Here is a 20,344-nt window from a genome sequence, read left to right as displayed (position 1 = left end):
TGCGTGACTGATGCCACACACTTGGTCATAATGACTGAAATATAAGCTTCCACTTAATCTATGACTGCTCCAGGCAACATAAGGCAACCCCCCTCTCCTTTAAACGGCATAAAAACTCTAATAAAAGGATTGAGTGCTGCCCCATGTGTTGTTCATAATACTGACTTTATTAGTTGGTAATACATAAGGTGTTATTGGTTGCTGCAGTCACATAGGTGTTTTTTTATCCACAAACATTACGCTTGAGACCCTAAAGACCTCACTGAGAAGCTGTCACAGGAGATGCAGAATTGGATAAATGTCTCAGCAATAAGTGGAAAGATAACAGTGTTTGAAATTAATGCTCAAAATATGCATTATCATATTTTTTCCTGCTGTAAAAACATCAAGCAAACCAAATATCTAAATCACTACCATTACTAGTCTTCGGCGTACTGGGGACCCCCTGAAGGACCCCAAATCCCAACTTGAGACCTATTAGAAAAGCCTTCTTCTTAAGTCTGTCCCTGGCAAAGGGGAGGAGCGGAGACTTTCTCTGGACCAATTACAGAGCGAGAGCGGACTTTTGCCTCTCGTGATTGGTCGGCTTGACCACGCTGCCTTGAGAAACAGGAAGAGTTCTGCTTTGACATGTGTTTTGCAGAGGGGGGAAGAGGAGTGGGCATCGCAGAGACACCGTTTGGATGCACACGGTTAAATTTGTAAGCACCGGCGTTAATTTACAGCGTTAAACTTTCTCTAACACAAGCTAACAACATACACAAAGCTGAAAGTACGCGTACGCTTAAGCTAACGAGGGCTAGCGTTTGCTAATACGCCTTTCAGACACGAACTCTCGCTTGTTTATTTCATTATTATGATAGGTATATTTTTACATTAAAACAGATACTCACCCAAGGAGCCGTCATCTGAAACAGCACATTAAGGACACATGTTGCATTTTTACACCTGCGCAGTCACGGGGCGCTTTCTACTCAATTAATCACGCAGGTTTGACCAGGAACTAGTCTAATGAGAAACGAGTCAAATGATTGACGAGCATGAGGATGCCGCCAGTGATTTTTTTTTCTTTTTAACAACACAATCTGCTTATTGTTTGTTGTTCCTCACCGTGAAGAGCTGGGTAAACACCCAGGCACTCACTTAGACTACTCTACTGCACCGAAAACGGCACAGAACAAACATGATAGCATTATTTTTAATCAGCGCAGACTATTAGCCAAGGCCATTATTGCCAAAGTCCATTATTCTATCTATGAGTCTATTACCATCTTGCTAAATGGCACGGAGTGTGTGCAGCGCTTATCCAAAGTGCACTGTACCATTGTTTGGCTCAGAAAATTTCTCGCCTTTATTGTCAGTTCAGGCAAACCCCTGATGAATACAGTGAGAGCTGCAAGAGTAGAAACAAGAAAGTTGAAGCAGACGCATTTGTGATCACATACCATGACAGATGTGGTGGTGGTGGTGGTGGTGTTGGTAGTATGCGTGTGTGAAGTGCGGATGGGGGGGTGGATACGGGAGTAATCTAAAAATAAAAGATATCCATTCTTAAATTAAAAGTAGAGTGTGCAATGAGCAGTGAAGTGTTTTTGTTTTGCTTTGTTTAAGGGCTACAGCTTGTGATTATTGTTTTATTAAACAGTCTGTAATTTTCTGAAGCTCAAGGTGTCATTTTCTCCACTCCACAGCTCCCCAAAATTCAGTTTACGAGCAATGAAGACAAAGGAAAGAAGAAAGTGCTCTTAATACTTTTATTTTTAGTAAAAAAAAAAAAATCAAATAAAAGGATTAATTATTGAAGTAGTTACCAGTTGTGGTTAATTGTTTCATCTGTAGTTTGTTTTGTTGCTTCCTTAAATAACTAGTGCAGAAGATTTCACGTGGTGAGCATTGAAAATTTGATTATGGGACTTAAAAATGTTATAAAAGTCAGTTTAGCAGAGAAAGAGTTTCACATCTGTCAATATGCCAGGCCTGCAAAAATTAAAACAATTAGTTAGTCATTAAAAAAAATTTGTTATTCCTTTTTTAATATCATTCCCTCTTTATAGTCTGTCTTGAAACTTTAATTGTCATGTGTCATTTTTATTTTAATTAAATGCAACAAATAATAATTCATAATGAAAATAAAGTCTAGTCAAAGCAGTGCACAGCTCCCATCAATGTACACACACGTGCGAGTTAACCATTTAAAAACACGTGGTATGTGTAATATTGAAAGCAAAAATGGAGATATTGCATTTGTGCACTTTAAACTTTTCAGATCATCGTTCTGGGAAGGAAAGGTTACTTGTTTGAAACTTACAATCAATGTGACCTTTATTTATTATAACCCCCATCTCTCAAAAACTCACATATAACATAGTCAATCATCTCTCCTTCCCTCAAAGTAAAAATAAAAAAGGAACTGCTGTCTGGTTATTGCCAGTATCCATCTCAGTCGTCAGAAAAGCTGCACGTTTTTGCTGTTGTTAAGGGCTGGAAACCAGAATCCCATCGGAGTTGCACCCTAAGGAACAAATTTAATGCTAGAAAAACATCCCGGCCATCAACCAAAAATGACGGATTGAAAATAATGTCGAGCTATCTTGGGAATCCCCCACCAGACAAGGGAACAGACTGCATTGTTTTTCTCATTTATGTGATATATAGAACAGAAAGAGGGGAAAAAATGGGCGATTTATTGGTTAGATAGGCGTATTCTTTTCCATACACAGAAGAAATATTGGATAGTAATGTGGGGATCAAGTCACATCATGACATTGTTTGGAGGCAAGGTGTTCAAATATGTAAGTCATCTTCCGTTGGTGGCCCGCTAGGTTTTCAATAGATCATTCAATGCAAATATGTGTGGGAAATTGTGAAAGTTGCCACATGAATATGTCAATGAACGTAGTGTAATTTGTACTTCCTCAGCAGGGCAGCAAGATGAAGAAGCAGGGGGAGAGCCAGTGCACTCAGAAGACCATCTCATTGCTGAGCCCCCTGGGGACGATCCAAGTCAGTGGATGTGAGAATGGTGTGCACACCATCCAGATCCTAATGGATGTCGCACCTGCTGAAAGGTACTGTACAACAGCCGGGCTGGTGACGTGATAAACAAAGGTGTGAAATTTACAGGCAGACAGAATCCACTCCTGTGATGGAGTGCCACCATTCCTCATTGGAAGCAGGGCATTTTTGTAGATCCCACAAGAAATATCCTGGAGAAAGTTGGGCAAATATGAGCAGGCACTAGAAATATGAGGGGCACTAGAATACAGTTGGGCTTGAAATTAGATTTCTGATGGCATGTGGTTGTGATTCTTCCTGCAGTATATTTGAAATTTCAGAAAAATAACTTGTTTATTACCCACAAGGGAGTTGATTAGAACTGATGTCTGTAGGGTCAGCAAAGGCCACGGGGAGCATGGACTGTTCTCTCCTGTTTATTTATGTTTCCTTCAAGTTGTATGCAGTAGTTCTGAGTGTCGACTGACACTCAGAAATGTAATATGTGATTGCATTTCTCGGCCTGCCCATCCCTCAAAAGTGTCAGGAACGTTGACAGTCTTACTGAAGCGATTGAAACTGATTAAAGGCAGCATTAATAAGTGCCTCTTCCTTATTTTTACAGGTCCATATCCTACAGCTCAGATTAGTTTTGATTAGATTGAAATTAAATATCCATGTATCGCAGATTCGCATTTGATAAACTTGAATGGTCGGGGAAATTAAACGATTTCCAAATGCACCCGGATAGGAAGTTATCCTTTTGAAAATGTATGTTCAAATTCTAATTTATGGAAACCCATTAATGACCTTGTATATTATACCTCAACATGTGTTTCCTTCTCGACTGTCTGCTATTTCCTAAAATTCATCAAGCAGTAAAAAACATTCCACTTGTTGTTAATGAGTTGAAGTGAGAAAATTAATAATATGGAATTTTGATTATGGAAGATGTCCTGTAACCATGCACAAGCACCTTTCTCCGTCTCCTTGTGAACAGGGTTTAATTTGTGTGTTCAGGTTCAGTAGGAATATGCAAATGAATTTAATGATTCGCATCACTAGATCATTTCTCACTTTAATATCATTTGCTATGTCGGTCATAAGTGAAGCTCTGATCACATCGCTGTATGTTTGCAAAGGTGTGAGCCTCCCACCACCCCCACCCAAGAAAAAATTACTAGTAAAAATGTTTAGATTTTATCTCAACCGGTTGAATATATTGTTATTGTCACAGGACAGGGAAACTAGAGCCACCTTAGATATATGTAGTAACGCAATGTAAACAGGCATTAAGGGAGGCGAGATAAAGTGACAAAATACAGGCTTATCTTTGCAACCGGCTTTACATGTAGATCTCACCAAAGCCCGCCTGTAGCAGTAATAGTTCAGATCAGCCATTTCTATTGATTTATTTATGACATACTAAACAAGGCTCTTTCCAGCTTCGGATGTGTTGTGGTACAGGCTTAGAAAGTCACTGTGATAAATGATCTCTAAGAGCATATTTTAGATATGGGAAATAGATAATGTCCATTCATAGCATAAACTCAGACCTATAGCAGATATTTGCCAACGAGCCAGAGCTTTGAAGGCTTACACGGCCGCGTTTGCCTCCTGCGTTTCTCAGACTTCACTATTGCTTGGCGTTGAACAGCTGGGCCAGCAACAGAAGCATTTGTGGCATTGATAGATAGTTATTGATAAATGCCATTATAGCTACATAAACGCCCTTGAAGTATTGCTTACACACCATGACCGTCAGCTCTTTCTAATAGAAACGTCTCAAGCCCCTTTTGCTTCCTAACTGATCTTAGGAACATTTCCTGAAATCAACCTCCTCTGCCAGTCTAACGACAGCCCTGAAGGCACCATCAGATGAACAAATTCATTACATCTCAACAACCCCTGTTGGGGCCCTACGCACCAGCCTCCCTGTTAACCAGTTTCCCCCCCCTTTAGTTTTTAGCATGGCCTCAGCGTTCACAGAAAAATGATACGCATTTTGTTTACAGGAGATTACTATTATCTGAAATATGATGCTTCTTGCCTCTTTCACACAGAGCACAGACACATAATACAGAGGAAATCATAGAGCACTTTTTTATTAGGGTGAAAAATGAAAAAAAAGGGCTGGACTCCTGCCCCGAGACATTTTGTGAGCATATTATTTTACAATGCTTTGATCAATTTGTCTGTCAAGCTGGCTGAGATGTGGGGGAGCAGGAAAAAAGCAATTTAGCTTGTGAGGTCCTCAATAGAAATGTACTACAGGAGCCTGTGTATGACATGTTGCATTAGAACCTGAGTAGCCTTTATTGCCTGATAATGTTGCAAGGCAATGCTGATATCAATCACCCTTTAACAGCCAGTGTGATGTGTTTTTATGAAAAAAGAAAAAAAAAAACTGAAATAATGCATGAAACATTTTTTGGAAAATAATTGATTTAATTCAGAGCTGAGGGATTTCTACTTTTAACAACAAAAAATATTGTGTTGGTAAAAACATGCACAAAATGTGCTAGGAGCTAAAAATTGTTAGGAACAAGATCTTTTCGCATATGCTCCTATAGAAAATTGTAATTAATTTTACACGGATAAACACTTCTGTCTCATTTGCATATAGATATAAACAATATATTCGTGCGTCTGAATTCCCAGCACACTCGGGTCACGTGATCTGCCTAAAATCCTAAGTGGCTAAAACCAAAAATTATCATTATACTTCCCAGGCCATAAATCCCCCCCCCCCCCCCCGTTTTTTTTCTCTGACACAAAGCCTTATAAATCTGTGTCTGATTTTTCACATTGCACATTGTTTTTAGTTAATGATTTTCATCTGTTTGTTGTTGCTGTGATAGCGGGGAAATGTACCATATGCTCCGGCAAAAGACAAATGATTAGCAAATGAAATTCTGGACAGCTGTCTGACTGAAAGCGTTTGGTTGATAGCATTCTGCTACCATAATTAGCTTAAGCTTTGGGTTAATTAACTTTCTACCTGGATATGCATAATAATAGCATTCTGGAGAAAGCCAAGGAGCTTCCAGTATATCAGCAGCAAAGGCTGGCTTTTTATTTTGTATTTCGGCTGCATATTTCAATTTCAAGAGGCGATTTAGCTCGGGAGCATCGTCAAATATTGTAGATTTTACTCCCCAAGCCAGATAATTCTGAAACAATAGGGGTGTATTATGTGGCAGAAATGCCATTTCTGAATGTAATTAAAGCGGATGAAAGCAATCACCGATTTTTAAACGCTTTTGTCTAGCATGAGGCCTACTTGTAAAAAAATACCCATCAAGAGGAGAAAAGAGGCAAGAGAACCCCCAAGTCCTTATATAAGAGGCCTTTGAGACTGAAGTGAAGTACAACAGTAATTAGTCTTTTGTATGAATTTGCTGGCCATGGTCATGATTAGTTAAGCATATGAGAGGACTGCAGGACTGCATTGCTCTTAAGGAGGAGGGTGTTAAAGTCTATTTATCACCAGTTATCCTCACAGCTTTCCATTATCACTGACAACACTGGATGGGGCCTGAGAACAGCCTAATTGTTCTGAGGTGGAGTGTTTTTGTGTCAAATCTGCCACCCCACTCACATTGGCATTCATAAGCATCCAGACATTTTCCATCTATCTATCCCTAATACCCAAGCTGTCACAACAGCTTTTACACACTACCAACGCTAGTGTGAAATATCTGAGGTGATGCATTTATCGTTTTTTGTTTTTTTTTTCTTCTCACACTCATGTAGTGTTGTGAATCAATGTCCTGGTTCACGCTGAATAGCAGTATGGCAAATGTGTTCCTTATTCTGAGGGGCCTGTTTACATGATGTGCTCACACACCGGGAAATATAACAACTCTTTTTATTCCACTGTAATTTTTCTCTCCGCTTCTCCATCTATGGTGTATTTCATCTAACGTAGGATTTTGTTCATTTAAATTATAATTTTGCTTGATATGTAGATATATACATACATACATATATATAGACACTGCTGTGTGCTAAATAAACTGCTTACATTTGTAACTAAAATGCTTTGTCATACAAACCATGAACTGCTGAGATATTGAATGAAATCATCAATAAAGCAAGGAGAGATTTTTTGACGGAGTCCCTTTAGAAACGGTATGAATAATTCATTGTGTAATGATATTCTGATGATTTTTGTTCTATTTTTTGCTGCGGCCTTAGAATATTGTTTTGCATGTTGTGAAGTGTAGTACTCAGCTGCGTATTCATTAAGGTGCTGCTCCCACTGGCCCTTGGACCCATCTGTGCTCTATGTTTATGCCTCCATCTCCCGGGACCGTCCCAATCAGGCTGCATGTGCCATTTCCTGTGTAAACCAACACCTGTGTAACACACTACCTGTAAACCGCCCCACACAGACGAGACACTGACATTCACTCAGATGAAAATCTGCAAATGTTGTGGTTTCTAAAGCGGAGCCTCCAGGGTGAGGTTTTGAGTTGAATGAGAGTTGCTGCTCACTGTGGAGATGCAGCTAAAAGCAGCTCCTGCAGTTTTTTTGTTTCCCTCCCCTTTCCCTGCTGTCGACCGGGAACTTTTTCCAGCATAAGGGTTGCGCTAGTTTGTTTTAGAACTTGATTGGATTCTATATCTGCAACATGCAGAAGTGTACAGTGTGTGACATACTAAGGCAATATGCAGAGAGATGATTCCGCTCTGACATCTTGGAGAGGAGTACGAGTCAATTATGCCCAAGTGTTGTTCTTGCTTATCTTCCTGCGGCACCAAACAAGGATTTAGTCAAGGATTTAGGGGTGAGGGGGCGGTGGTGGGGATCATGGTAAGCGGTTCACAACAAAACACTCAAAACTCTTGGGAGCGGGCACTGATTTAAAAATAAATTACAGAAGACGAAGCGCTAACACTCAAGGGCCCTCAGCAGTGCTGGCGTACACAGGTGAAGATTAGCCTCCTCGCTAATCAGAGGAACAAGGCAGTAATTTGCTCTGAACACAGACAGTAATTAGGACTTGGTGACACTGGATTCCCATAATGCCTTTGTGCTTGACGTGGTCAAATTTTGACAGAGGCTATCCATGCAGGGTCACTGTCCCCCCAGTCTCCCGGCCCTCTTCAGTTGAGGCTCTAAAAGGTCCCTGCAGTTACAGGGGATCCCTAATGTACTTTATGCCTCCCTCACTGGCTCCTTACCATTCGGGTAATTGGAGTCTCTTACTGTGGCACTTGAGAATAGAGGCTAAAAACGCTATTTGAAACTGCTCAGTAGTCTGTTGTAGATAAACATTGCGGCGTCGGGGTGTGGATACACTACATAATGGAGTAAGAGTTAAGGCTCTGGTAATACATGCCTTCACTGACTCCTGTGGCTAGCCAGTTGGGAGAAGACCTAATTGTTGTGTGCTTTGTTGCCTACTCTGCAGTATTTTACCACCACCTTTATGTATTGGATTGAGTGTTGCAGCCTCTTTGGCGGACATTCACTAATAAGAGTTGCGGGATATCTAGAGAGCAGTTTATCCGGCCCAGTTGTTTTTATTTTGAAACAGCGGAGCACAAAACGTGCACCCCAGAACAGAGTAGGAAGCATTCCTAACAGCTTCCCACTTCAAAAGCTCTCGAGTTTAGTGCTGCACTGCCTAGATAGGCATCTGAATGATCTTCCGATGGTTGAACGAGCTGCATTGAGCAAGTGGCTTACAATTGTATCACAGCCTTTGGCTCAGAGACCATCAGGATCTTGACATTCATAGAGACATGCTGTATTTTTTTCCCTTTTTAGACAGTCATTTTAGGCTTTTTTCATGCTCTCTTGAGTCTTTGACGTCTCTGAGTTAAGTATCTGCAGCTATAAGGCTGAGGAAAATATTGGACTGCTCTTGGCCTTTTCTATTTCATCCTCTGACCCGCCATGTTACCCATGATCGGTGAAGGAGAACTCTGGCAGGCTGTGTCAAAAGTGACAGCCGATCGAGTCAGGATGAGCGCCATCACGCTTCACAGGATGGAGGCATGAGTTCTGAGTTTTTCCCCTTTTAGTGCAATATACCATTACACCCTTCGCCAGATTCCTTTCAATTAGATTCTGTGGTTAACCTGTTTCATTCTTACGTCTGCAGCTGATAGAAAAAGTCTTACTGAAGTCTTGTGCAACTAGAGATACAGAAAAAGACTAATTTAATGTCAGCTATTCTTTTCTTTTTTTTTCCCTTTGTCTCCTTTGATTGTTTCTTCCAGGATGAACAAAATAGCCTCCAACATTGTATAAATGCTCAATTCATTCTTTATATTAGAGTTGGAAAACGGGTAGAACTCCAAATGAGTCCCACTTTACGCAACAATGATTTATGGTAATTGGAAATTGATTGTGACAGGAGCACAATATTAGAAAATTTCTCAAATCGCAATCTTCTATCAAGGGAAATATTCTTTTTAGTGCAGCAGATCCTCGGCTAGTTTGGAATTAGTTTCTGATTTCTTTACCTGTGATGAAATAGTAAATGGCTGAAGGACATGGAAAAAAATATGATTTATGTAGTCAAAAGATAATAAAATAACAATTCTTCTTTAACCCAATTTGAATTGTTTGTTCTAACGTCAACACACTCGCTACACACGTTTATTAAAATACTCTTTATAATCACTGCTAATTATAATTCTTGGTTTTCATAGAGCGTTGGCAGTTACTTTAGTACAATATAAAGATTGTTTCCCCTTGGAGAGTTTTGTTGTAATTAGTCCGACATTTATTAGACATCTCTAATCTCTCATTTGAAGGGCACAGCTTCTAATGTGCCAGTCTGGACTCCATAAAGATCACATGATGCTGCCTGATTTCTGATTCACTGAAGCGGCTGGAAATGTTGCAAGCACAAGTGCTACATCTCCACTGCCCACATGCTCTTTTAAAAACAATCCCCCATTGCACCTAGAGGTGACAGACTTCAGCTCAACTGATGTTGTTCCCCCCCTTTTATTTATTTATTTCCTTGTTGTTTGCCAGCCATAACATGTACTGCATTGCATTAACTTTTACTACTGTCAATGTTGTATCAGTCAAACACCTTTTAAAAACGGGCGCATCCGTAAGCTGGGAGGAGAGGAAAATTAGCCACAGTGACAAGTCTGAAGTGTAAGCACAAGGTCAAAGGTGCCAAGCCTTAAGCAAAGGTGCACTAGCCTTTGTCCGGTAGATTGTAAGGGCCTGCGGGTCCAACAGGAACATTTCCACACACAATATCCCCGAGCTGTCAGTGTGCAGCGGCTGGAACATCCTCTCGGAGAGAAAGAGAGGGTGTGGAGGGGCAGAGGAGGTGGTGGTGTGAGGATGCGTGTTGTGGGGGGGTTGAGGGTGTGTAGAGAGGGAACAGTGGCCTGAAGATCCTTGCTGAGAGAAAGAGAAGTTGGGGGATGGTGTGTGTGTGTGTATGTCGGGGTGTAGGTGGTGGGGAGCCAAAAGAGCTGGAGTGGGAGGATAGAGCAATAGAGAGGGGGAAATGAGGAGGGAGAGCTGGGGGAGGGAGGGGAGGGAGGGGATAGAAAGGAGAGACAATGACAAGTAGGGGCTGGCTGGGCACTCACCCATGCCGACAGAGATTGCCATGAGCCATGGCCATTGTTTGAGCGGGTCTCAGCACAGAACCCGCTGGTGGGTTTCCAAGTTTTCACCACTCAACTATAAACTGCTGTGTGGTTTATTTAGAAATGAGAGTATTTACACCTTTTACTGTATTTACACCCACTGTTAAACGGCACCCGGGAGATTTTTATCACACAGCCACAAACTAGCAAGCAGAGTGGTTTCTCTGAAAACTGACCTGCTCAGTCATAACACTCCAGTAAACCTCAGCTTCACATGTCCAATATAAAACGCAGCTCAAACTGTGACCTGCACAAGTGTAAAAACACTTTAGGGCCGCGCTGTTACGGCGTGCAGGAGAGAGACGGTCTGTGTGTTTAACAAAGTAAATGTCTATTATTAATACCGTACAGGACAAGCCAATTTTGAAAAAAGGGGGCACTTAAATGGTGGTATTATTTATTTATAAGTCCTGTACACCAGTTAATGGAATTGGCGGGCCTGCTTTAGATCCACAACACAGCTTGAGGTCCACTTTGGAGTAATGCACATGCTAAGAGAGGACTTTCCCAGTAGGGTCTTTAAGTGTCAAATATGGGTCAGTCTGCTTGCATTGACCTGGGGGGTGGTCAGCAGCAGAGAGAAATTCAGCTGTTAAGTGATGCCAACTCAACCGTCGGCAAATTCCTCCAAGCATCTACTCAAGCTAAGATGCATGTCCAAGTGCGGCGCTTTTCTGGCCAACATCGCTCTGGCCAAAAAAATCCATTTATTCTTGTCATGAACTATAAACTAGACCCAAGCAGAGTTGAAACTGTTGTTAATGCTGTGCTCTTAACTTTTGTCTGCTACTTTTCTGTTTTAAGAAACCGTTTTTTCTCCCTTAAAGTAGTTTGAAACGAACTGTTAGCGGTTTCTTATGACCTGACGGTTGTTTTTTTTTTTGTCTTTTTTTCCCTTTCGTACTCTATTATATCTACTCTTGAGAAAATTCTGGATTTTGCCTTTTTATCTTCCTGAGGTTTATTCTGTCTTCCAAAGCTCTGGTATCCGTCAAAGCCGAGCGACATGCAAAAATGTACAAGTTCAGATTTTAAACACGTCTTAATTTACAACTTCAGTTCCACTCAGCAAATTATGTCATCTTGCATCTTTGTCACTCGTGGCATGTTATTACACTCTTGTGACATATTTAGCACTGTTCAAGCAAGAATTGGGTATTATGATTGCTCCTCTGATCCCCACCTCACCTCCCCATCCTGCCTTATATCCCTCACAGGAGCAGCGGGGGCCCCCTGAGCTGTGTGGTCAACGATAGCCTGGCAGAAACGAGCCCTGAGTTGCAGCGCTGCGTTGAATGGCTCCAGGCGTACTTCAGTGAGCCGCAGACCACTGGGAGTCTCCCGCTCCCTGGCTTTCACCACCCCGCCCTGCAAGGAGGTCTGTCATGGATAAATATTTGCAGAGCCATGACTGGGATCAGGCTTTCACTCTTAATTGTCAGTTACATCACTTACACTCACTGGCTCAGTGTGTTATAATGAAGTATTTTATGGCTGAGAGAGAGAGCGAGAGCGAGTGTGCGAGGAAGAGAGCGAGAGCAGAGGAAAAGTGAGTGAGTGGGTGAGTGAAAGGAGAGAGAACAGAACACAGAGCTGTAACTTGGTTCAGTAATCTGTGGCAGCTCTTACCACGCGTGTTAGTCTTGGCAAGCTTTTCCATGATTCTTGGCACATTCTTTGAAACTGATCGAATTCCACTCTTGACATTTTCAGACAGGAAGCTTTTTTTTTTTTTTTTTTTTTTTTTTAATGAGAACATGTGAATGGTGGTAAAGTTTGAATGAGCTTATTGTTGGCTTGATCAGTCACCTACTGTGAGTGAAATGAAAGCACCCCCCCAAAAATGGACAATTAGTGTCCTTTCAACCGGTAGCTTCGGCGAGGCGAACGACTAAAGATGCAGAGGAAAACAAGAAAACAAAAGCAAACAAAATGAATATTTGATTGCCAACCGTGGTTTCGTTTCGAGGAAATAAATAATATCGTAGCCCGACGACTCATTTTTGAGATCGTAAACAGAAATTTGTTTTCAAAACAATTGCGGGCTGCTCCTTTGTCACACTGAGATGCTCATCGCATTTTAACTGAAAGATTTTCAGAAGCTCTCATTTAGACACAGAAGCACACCTACACAGGAAAAAAAATGACTTTAATATATGCATTTAACAATTGTGCCTCTCTTCCCCTGCAATCAGGCCTTAGTTGCTCTCTAATTTCATGCAGATCTGCAGTGCTTGAGTGATGGCATTTTCAATGAGCAGGTACTCCATCGAGACCCTGTATACAGCTATGAGTCCCACGCTCCCGCAAAGGCAATGCAGAAATACATCAGGACCAATTACGATATCAACTTTCAGTGTGATTCCCTTCGCCACCAAGTGCTTGTGTACCAGCCCCAGGCTCTTTCAAATCGCATCTCATCTGAAGTCTTTGGGGTTTTAATTAAATTTCAGGATAGATGGAATTCTTCATTAGTACCTGATCTGAATAGGTGATTGTGCTGTGTTCCACCTCTCTCCCTCGCCTGTTGTTTTGGGGCTCCGTAAATACAGGGTTTAGGCTTGGATTGCTCTCAGTAGTCAGAACCATAGGCCATGCCAGTATAAAAATGTTAAATGTGAGCATCAAGAGTATTTGTCTTTTCAGGGGGGGAAATGGAAGGTTCTTTTTTTCTTGCTTGTTGATTCACAAATATTAAGTATCTTTTCTTTTTGCCTTATTGCTGTAAAAATTCCTCCTCGATCTAGTCGTGCAGCCTCTGCCTGCCTGGGAAAAAAAAAGATACAAGTTTAATCAGGTCATTACAATCTGTGACAACCAACTTTTGTTTGCTCAGTTATCTTGTGGGAGAACCTGAGCGCAACAGCGCTCTCGCAGCACTTGTCATGTAATATTGAGTTGTGACCTTCACTTGAAGTGTTGCCATGTTTATTTACACATTTCTGACAAAACAAGCCACTTTTCATATTAGCTGTCACGATATACCTGAGAAACAGAGGTGACATGAAAGGAGATGCAAGGTGCAGTTTTCTATACCGTCTCGACTGGTTGTCATGCACAACATCACACGCAAGTTTGGTCGGCGGGGGTAAGGGAATGGCGAGCGCTCGCGTGCGTTATGCTCAGTTAGCTTGTGTTTGCGCCTGTGTATGTGCGCTGGCTGCCTCAGAAAAACACAGACACCAACGTGGGTTCTTAAAACGATGCATATTCTTATCTCATTAATTATACATCCATATGTAACAGACGAGAGGATCTTAGTCTCGGTAAGCGGCGCGGGGAATGTGCGGGGAGGGGGCCGTGCAAAGGGGGGGAAGGGCGCTCTTCAAAGCCCAAATGACTGTGTTCCTGCAGGAGTCTGAACCTCCCCCTGTGCACAGCGCAGGGCGAGATGAGACACTCACCAGGACTCGCCCCTGTGATGTGGAGAGGAATTAGGGAAATGAACGTTTTCAGAATATCGAATAATCAGAGAATCATCAGCACCCCGTCAGCCTTCAAAAGTATGGATCCCTCAAGACTCAAGAGACACTTTGACTGGGAGTCAAAGTCTTCCCTCCCATTAGACACAAAGGATAATGAGGTAGCTGCATTTCCACTATTGTCTTTTTATTCTCACCACCATGTACGAGGTGACTGTCAGCTGGAAGTCGTCTCTCCAAATCTATCATTAGCAGGGCTGATGGATTTCAGTTTATTGTTTTCCTTTTTTTGGCTTTCAAATTGCTCCCATACACAGAATTATGAGCAAATCAATCATATATGTCAATACCATCATAACTGCCGAACGTGTTCGATTTTACTCCGGGTAAATCCATCGCAGCCGCAGTGGCTCTGTCACCTGGCCTCATGGCAGGTAATGACCTGTGACATAATTATGGGGATGTCTGTAAACATGTAAGTGGTTCCTCTCAACTTTTATTTAAACAATTGACACCAGTGCTCCTCGATCTAAAGAGGGTCCTGACCCCAGACACACCGTATTAGGCTCTTTATGAAGTATGGGGCTAGGGGACTGCTCTCCAAGTCATTGCTGGTCCCCTCGAGTGACCTGCCTGAAGTCTCTGTCACAGCCACTGATGAGGGCAAAGTTCTTTAACCTTTGTGCCCTGCAGATAAAAGTACAGACACTTTTTGTCCAGAACTGTAGGAGATGTGAAAGCTTCCAGGAGAAACAGCTGCTCAGGATTAGTCAAAGGTGTACACAGCGCCATAGCTTGTTGCTCGGTCTGTTTGTAGGCTAAAGTTCCCGTCTGCGTCTGCCGGTGTGACTTTGGTTGTTTGTCAATAACGTTTGCATCACTGTGGATTTGTCGTAGCTGCAGTCTGGGCAAGTTGTCATCTACCCCGCCGGTGACAAAAGCGAAATCCTTATGTATCACACACATCATGTGGCCAAATCCGAGCTTTATGAGGGAGAGTAATGCATGAAAGGAATTTCAGGGGTGTATCTCATCTCCTCATAACATTAAGTCTGTCTGCATAAGAGCCCGTCATCTCGTTGACAGTGTGATTATTACCTGAAAAATTATTAAACAGTACCTACGGGCCTTGTTCAAGACAAAGAACTCACATGGGTGTGCATCAATCAAATGTATCCCCTTTAGGTTTTACACTTATTCCCCCCAGTTTAGGCAAATTGCCTTGTTCGCGTGGCTTTGTGTAGCAGAGAGTGACTATAAGGTAGCGAGGGAGCCTGGGGAGCAAAGGATGTTCACTCTGTAGAAGAGAGACAGGGGTGTGACATGTTTTCACACAATGCCAATTTAGAAGGATTTCACATAGATCACTTGTCATGTGCTCTCTTAGACCATATAAATGAGAGAGAATGGGAGATCACTAATTGAATTTTCATGACTGAGTACATGTATATACTAGAAGAAATTCACCCCCTCTTGATAACGAGACCATTGTTCCTCATCTTGTTCTCAGTGCAGAAAAAGAGTGTTTTGTGCTTTCTGCACAACCTCGGTGCATCGGCGTCTTAAGGTTTTTGAGATGCCTCAAATACTTTTCTTCAGCAATCAGAGCTAGACAAACATGCCTCTCAGTCACCGCCTGGTAATCCAGAAAAAAAAAGAAGAAAAGATAATGCTACTGCTAAAGTGCTAATGAAATCAAAGCCGTTAATGTGGTTGGTTAAGCTGTGGATGATTTGAAGAATTCTGCCATTTAAGTGAAGATGATATAATGAATCTACTCTGAATAGAAAGCAATTAAAAGGACAAATTGGTCTGATTAACCTCAAAGTCATCCCGCTGCCACAAATGGTGTGCAACATTCAAATTATTATTATTAAAAATCTGGAGCAGATTTGCAGTCTTTTTGGCCTCTCTTAATCCTTTTAAATGAAGGAGCGAACTTTTTTAATTTTAGCTGTGACCTTTCAAAGCATAACCTAGATTTTTCTGCCATAGGAATAATTTTCTCACGTCAGCTTCTGTAGCATGTTAATACTAGTTCTAAGGTCAAATTGAGGGACTTCTCTGTGTTTAGGTGCATAATGAGCAGTGTAAAGATGGAAAGAAGAAAAAAGATGGAATTGTAGGGAGCCAGGATGGACATTATAGTGTTCACCAATAGGTGAAAATGCATTAATGAGTCAAACGTTGGCTTTTTAATTAAAAACAGCAGAGAGTTTAAAAAAATATAACACATGTTTAAAGTTCCTTCATGTTATCAGCCTCTCGGCTGGCTGTTTGAGTTTGATTGATTAAATGAGGAACTCTCTCTTCCCCCCTTCTCCTTTCCCGTCTTTCTGTCACTCTTCCGTCCTCTTGCTTTCTGGCAAAGATTCATTCACCAGCCGCGTGCTGCAGGTACTTCTGAGAGATGTGACGTTCGGAAAGACGGTTTCATACAAACGCCTCGCCGAGATGGCGGGAAACCCCAGAGCGGTGCGGGCGGTGGGAGGGGCTATGAGGAAGAATCCGGTGAGTATGGTTGACATTGATTGACAGGCTTCTGTCTTGCTTACTTTATTTAGTCAGACAGGTAAAGTAACGGTTTGTATTTTTTTTTTTAACTTTATTAGCGACTTCAATATTTAACACATGCAAGATTAATTATGATTAGTTTTTCGGTGAATTTGCCCTTTAACAGAAAAGTAATTTTAAATTATTCTTAGTTTATATGTTGTATTAATACGTGGAAGCAGATTGCTGTGAACTATAATATTTATTGGGTAGTAATTCATTTTGTACAAATGCATGAAAAAATGACAGAATACATAAAATAGGCAAAGATCACATTTGAGGTCATTTCCTGGTGAGGTATTGTCTCTCCTAGTTTCCTAACTCGTGTGCACGACTGAAGTTTTCCAGTAAAATGCATTTTAAAAAGTTTTCCCCGATGCATGATATGTAATCTAAACTGTAGGCGTGTTCGAGTACGTGCGATGGCGAAATAAACACCTCCCTCTGAGCACAGCTGAGGAGGGAAAGTCTACCTACAGCACAATTTTAAGCCCACACCTTTTGTTCCTGTTCTCTCAAGTCTTTACTGTAGATGTTCGCTGCAAATCTCCGCTTCTTGTAAGAAACCTGGCCTGCATCATTTTGCCCATGAATCCACTGTGTACAAAATGGAGGGCTAGAGGGCAAGTGGTGTGTCTTCTTTTGATCAAACCCTTTGATCAAAGCCTGTTTAACTCTGCCCATGTAGTGCTGTGGGCACCACCGGTGTGCTCTGTGAGGCAGAGAGCACTTCTTGTACAGCAGCAGTGCAGCCAGTGAGATGTTCTCCCTCATATGTGCTTGTGTGCATCCTCGTCTTAGTGCTGGGTCTCCCAGCATGTTGTAATTGATGTTGGGTGGGGACAAAAAGTTATTTATAATGAGAGCGCTCAATTTATAACCCAGAATAAAATGTAGATAAACTAATTAATAGTGTCCTCTGGATTCTCTGTGTACTTTATACATTGCATTAGCCAGTGGCATTGCTGCTAGATGGCTGTATAATACCGCTCCGATTTAGCATCAGTATGTTTTACAGACATTTCTTTCCTCTCGTCCAGGAGGCTGGGAGCCTGAGCCATCAGCTCCTGATTCAGATCCAGAGTCAGATTGTCAGTGTCAATTACTTGTCAGTAGCACTGCTCCACTCAGGCTTCAGCTGTGAAAAGCTCAGTGTGCTCAATCGATCCTCCCCTCTCTGTGGCACTTCTTCTTCACCAGGATTTGAGTATTGATAAGCCTGGTGTAGTGCTCTTTTCCCCCCCAAGTGAAGAGGCAGATCCGAAGGCCTTGAGGGTACCCTGCTCTCCCTCCAAACCCGGGGAACAGTATTGATCTGAATACTCGAGCAGTATTTCTCTGTCTGCAAGGTTAATCTGGGGCTCGGAAAGTTTTATTGCTGTTGATATGGGAGTGGGTTTAATGATGGATTGTTCAGTTTTCATATAAAAGGCTGGAGGTGCAACCGTCACGTCAGCCTAACACAGTTACATTGGAGAAATACAGTCGCAATGCAGCGACGGTTGTGTTGCCTTTCCGGTTAGTATAACAAGAACAAAATGAGGGCAACATTAAGAATATTTTAAAAGAAATAATTGCTGTGATTCATTCCCAACCATTGCCACTCTTCTTGTTCTGAATTCACAATGATCGAAGTGTTTTAGGCTTGCTTGTTTAATCTTTCTCCAGCCATTTAGTTTACAAAGAACTCGGGACCCCCCTGGCAGTCGTCTGCAACAAGAGTAAACGCTCCACCGACTTCCTCTTTTTAATGATCACAGGGTTATCAGATCTTAATGTTGACACCCTCTCGATTGAATATTCATCCTGCTGGTGTTTTTGCCCATTAATTTTTGATTGCTTCTTTGCTTTTCACTATTAAAGAGTAACAAACATTTATACCCAAAGACTGAGCCATCACCCTGAATGTGGATTTGTGCAGGATCAAACCAGACACTTCTGGTGTGGCACTTTGTTTTCATGCAGTGCATGAATATAAAAAGTGCTACAAAAACAAAAGCAGTTCATATTTCCTGCACGTTGGTTACTTTTAAGTCACATCGTTTATGTGCTAAATCAGAGATTCTTTCATACATAATACATATCTACTATCAGCACTTGCAACTATTGTGGTGCTGTGACAATAAATGTCAACCTGAGAATAAGTATTTGATTTTTTTCCAGCGGTCTAATCTGCGTTCCTGTCTTACTCATATATTACTTTTTGTTCCTCCACATCATAGCTTTTAGGTATTTAAATTTCTAAAGTTTAGTGAAAAATGTCCTTTTTTCCCCATAATTCTGACCAAATGTAAAAATGAAGTAGTTACTTTTTATTAAAAAAACACATTTTAAAAGTGGGACTTGGTCCTACAAATTCTAATATTTGTAAAATTGCACATGTTTATTAAATCCCCGTCTCTCTCTCTGTCTGTGCCAGGTTCCTCTCCTCATTCCTTGTCACAGAGTCATTTCTAGCAGTGGACAGAGTGGGCCGTACATGAGCGGCAAGGGCAACCATCTCAAACAATGGCTGCTCACCCATGAGAGGCAGGGAGGGGAAGGCTAAAGCATGACAGAGCCCAACTGTCCTTCAGTCAGTGCACACACGCACACACACACATATATATATACACACTCACAAGGCCAGGGTTTTTTTTTATTATTATTCTTGTCTCTTTTTTTTCTTTTCTTTTCAGAACACAAAACAGGGCCATAAAGTTTTCCTTGCTTGGCACACACCGTGGAACAACTGGAGTAACTTGTAAATATTCAGTTTATAATCCTTTTTTTTTAAATCTAAGAATAGAGATGCTGCATAGTTAATGTGATACAGAGTTGTTGCAGAATTAGAATGTACAAAAATAACTTAAACAGAGAACAGTAGGAATTACAAACATATGCTCCCGTGGGTCTCCGTTGCGTTTGCCAGATAGTGCTTGGAATGGTTTTTCTAAAGAATTATTATTCCCTTAAAAATATGTCTCTTGCATTGTTGTTGTTGTTATTTTTTTTCCTAAGCAGAATTAGTCTTTGTACCTCTCGTTGGTTTTTTAATTTCCTGCCAAGTGAATGCTTTGTTCAACATCCAGTGATAAAGGCTCTGAATTTTACGGCTACAAAGCTTTGTAGTGAGGCATTTGTTTTGTCTTCATTTAGATCTCATTGTTTGCTCTCGCCTTATAATCCACCTCGAGTGGAGAGTTGTCCTATGCATTTTATACTGTACTTTTGTTGCGTTAGACATGTTTAAATAAATCTGTCTCAAACTGACAAAATCCCGTCTTTTCATCATTTTAATTGCGTTTAATTTAAAAAGTGATTTCATGTAGCATTCACTCAGTTCAGCTCATGATTAATTATGCTGTACGTCTCTCTCCTTGCTGCTGCTCTGTATGTCACAGCTCCTTCTTTTTTATTTCTGAGGGGTGTTTTCCATTAGAGGGCAGTACAGAACGGGAAACAGAAATCAACATTTCAACCTTGAATTCATCCTGAGCGTTTAAACTGTAATTTAAATGTTTATATCCTTTCTTTAAAAAAATACAAATTTCACCACAACGTTATTTCACCCCTTTGGGATATCTTTTTTCCTTCTTAAAAAAAAAAACACCATATGGAGAGGGCAGCAGCAGCGGAGGTGCATTTAGAAAAATCTGTTACTTTAATTGAATTTGCCCTTTAGTTTTATTTTCGGCGTTTTCTCGCAGTGATATTTGTAACAGTGACAGTTTATCCTTTTCCCCTTAAATTCGTGA

General features: G+C 41.3%; 1 protein-coding gene across 2 annotated transcripts; it reads left to right on the top strand.

Annotated features, from left to right (window-relative positions):
- Positions 1–584: 584 nt before the first annotated feature.
- LOC309720093 (methylated-DNA--protein-cysteine methyltransferase-like) lies at positions 585–19,182 on the top strand. Of its 2 annotated transcripts, none has more exons than XM_082556677.1 (5): positions 585–701; positions 2,923–3,068; positions 11,850–12,010; positions 16,426–16,565; positions 19,027–19,182. In XM_082556677.1, the coding sequence occupies exons 1-5, from the start codon at positions 684–686 to the stop codon at positions 19,153–19,155; spliced, it is 594 nt and encodes a 197-aa protein (XP_082412803.1). In that variant the 5' UTR covers positions 585–683; the 3' UTR covers positions 19,156–19,182. The 2 variants fall into 2 exon arrangements, with proteins under 2 accessions (XP_082412803.1, XP_082412802.1); XM_082556676.1 differs by having other exon boundaries at positions 587–701; positions 2,920–3,068.
- Positions 19,183–20,344: the final 1,162 nt, after the last annotated feature.

Source organism: Aulonocara stuartgranti, assembly GCF_965226115.1.
Source record: "Aulonocara stuartgranti genome assembly, chromosome: 13".
Lineage (NCBI taxonomy): Eukaryota > Metazoa > Chordata > Actinopteri > Cichliformes > Cichlidae > Aulonocara > Aulonocara stuartgranti.
Note: the sequence above shows the minus strand (reverse complement) of the source record. Positions and strands in the feature narration are given on the sequence as shown.

What these genes read in the sequence shown, in the direction of transcription:
- LOC309720093 (XM_082556676.1), top strand. An exon ending in CCACCCCGCCCTGCAAGGAG is followed by an intron (nt 12,011 to 16,425) that starts GTCTGTCATGGA and finishes TTTCTGGCAAAG; the next exon opens with ATTCATTCACCAGCCGCGTG. An exon ending in GGGCTATGAGGAAGAATCCG is followed by an intron (nt 16,566 to 19,026) that starts GTGAGTATGGTT and finishes TGTCTGTGCCAG; the next exon opens with GTTCCTCTCCTCATTCCTTG.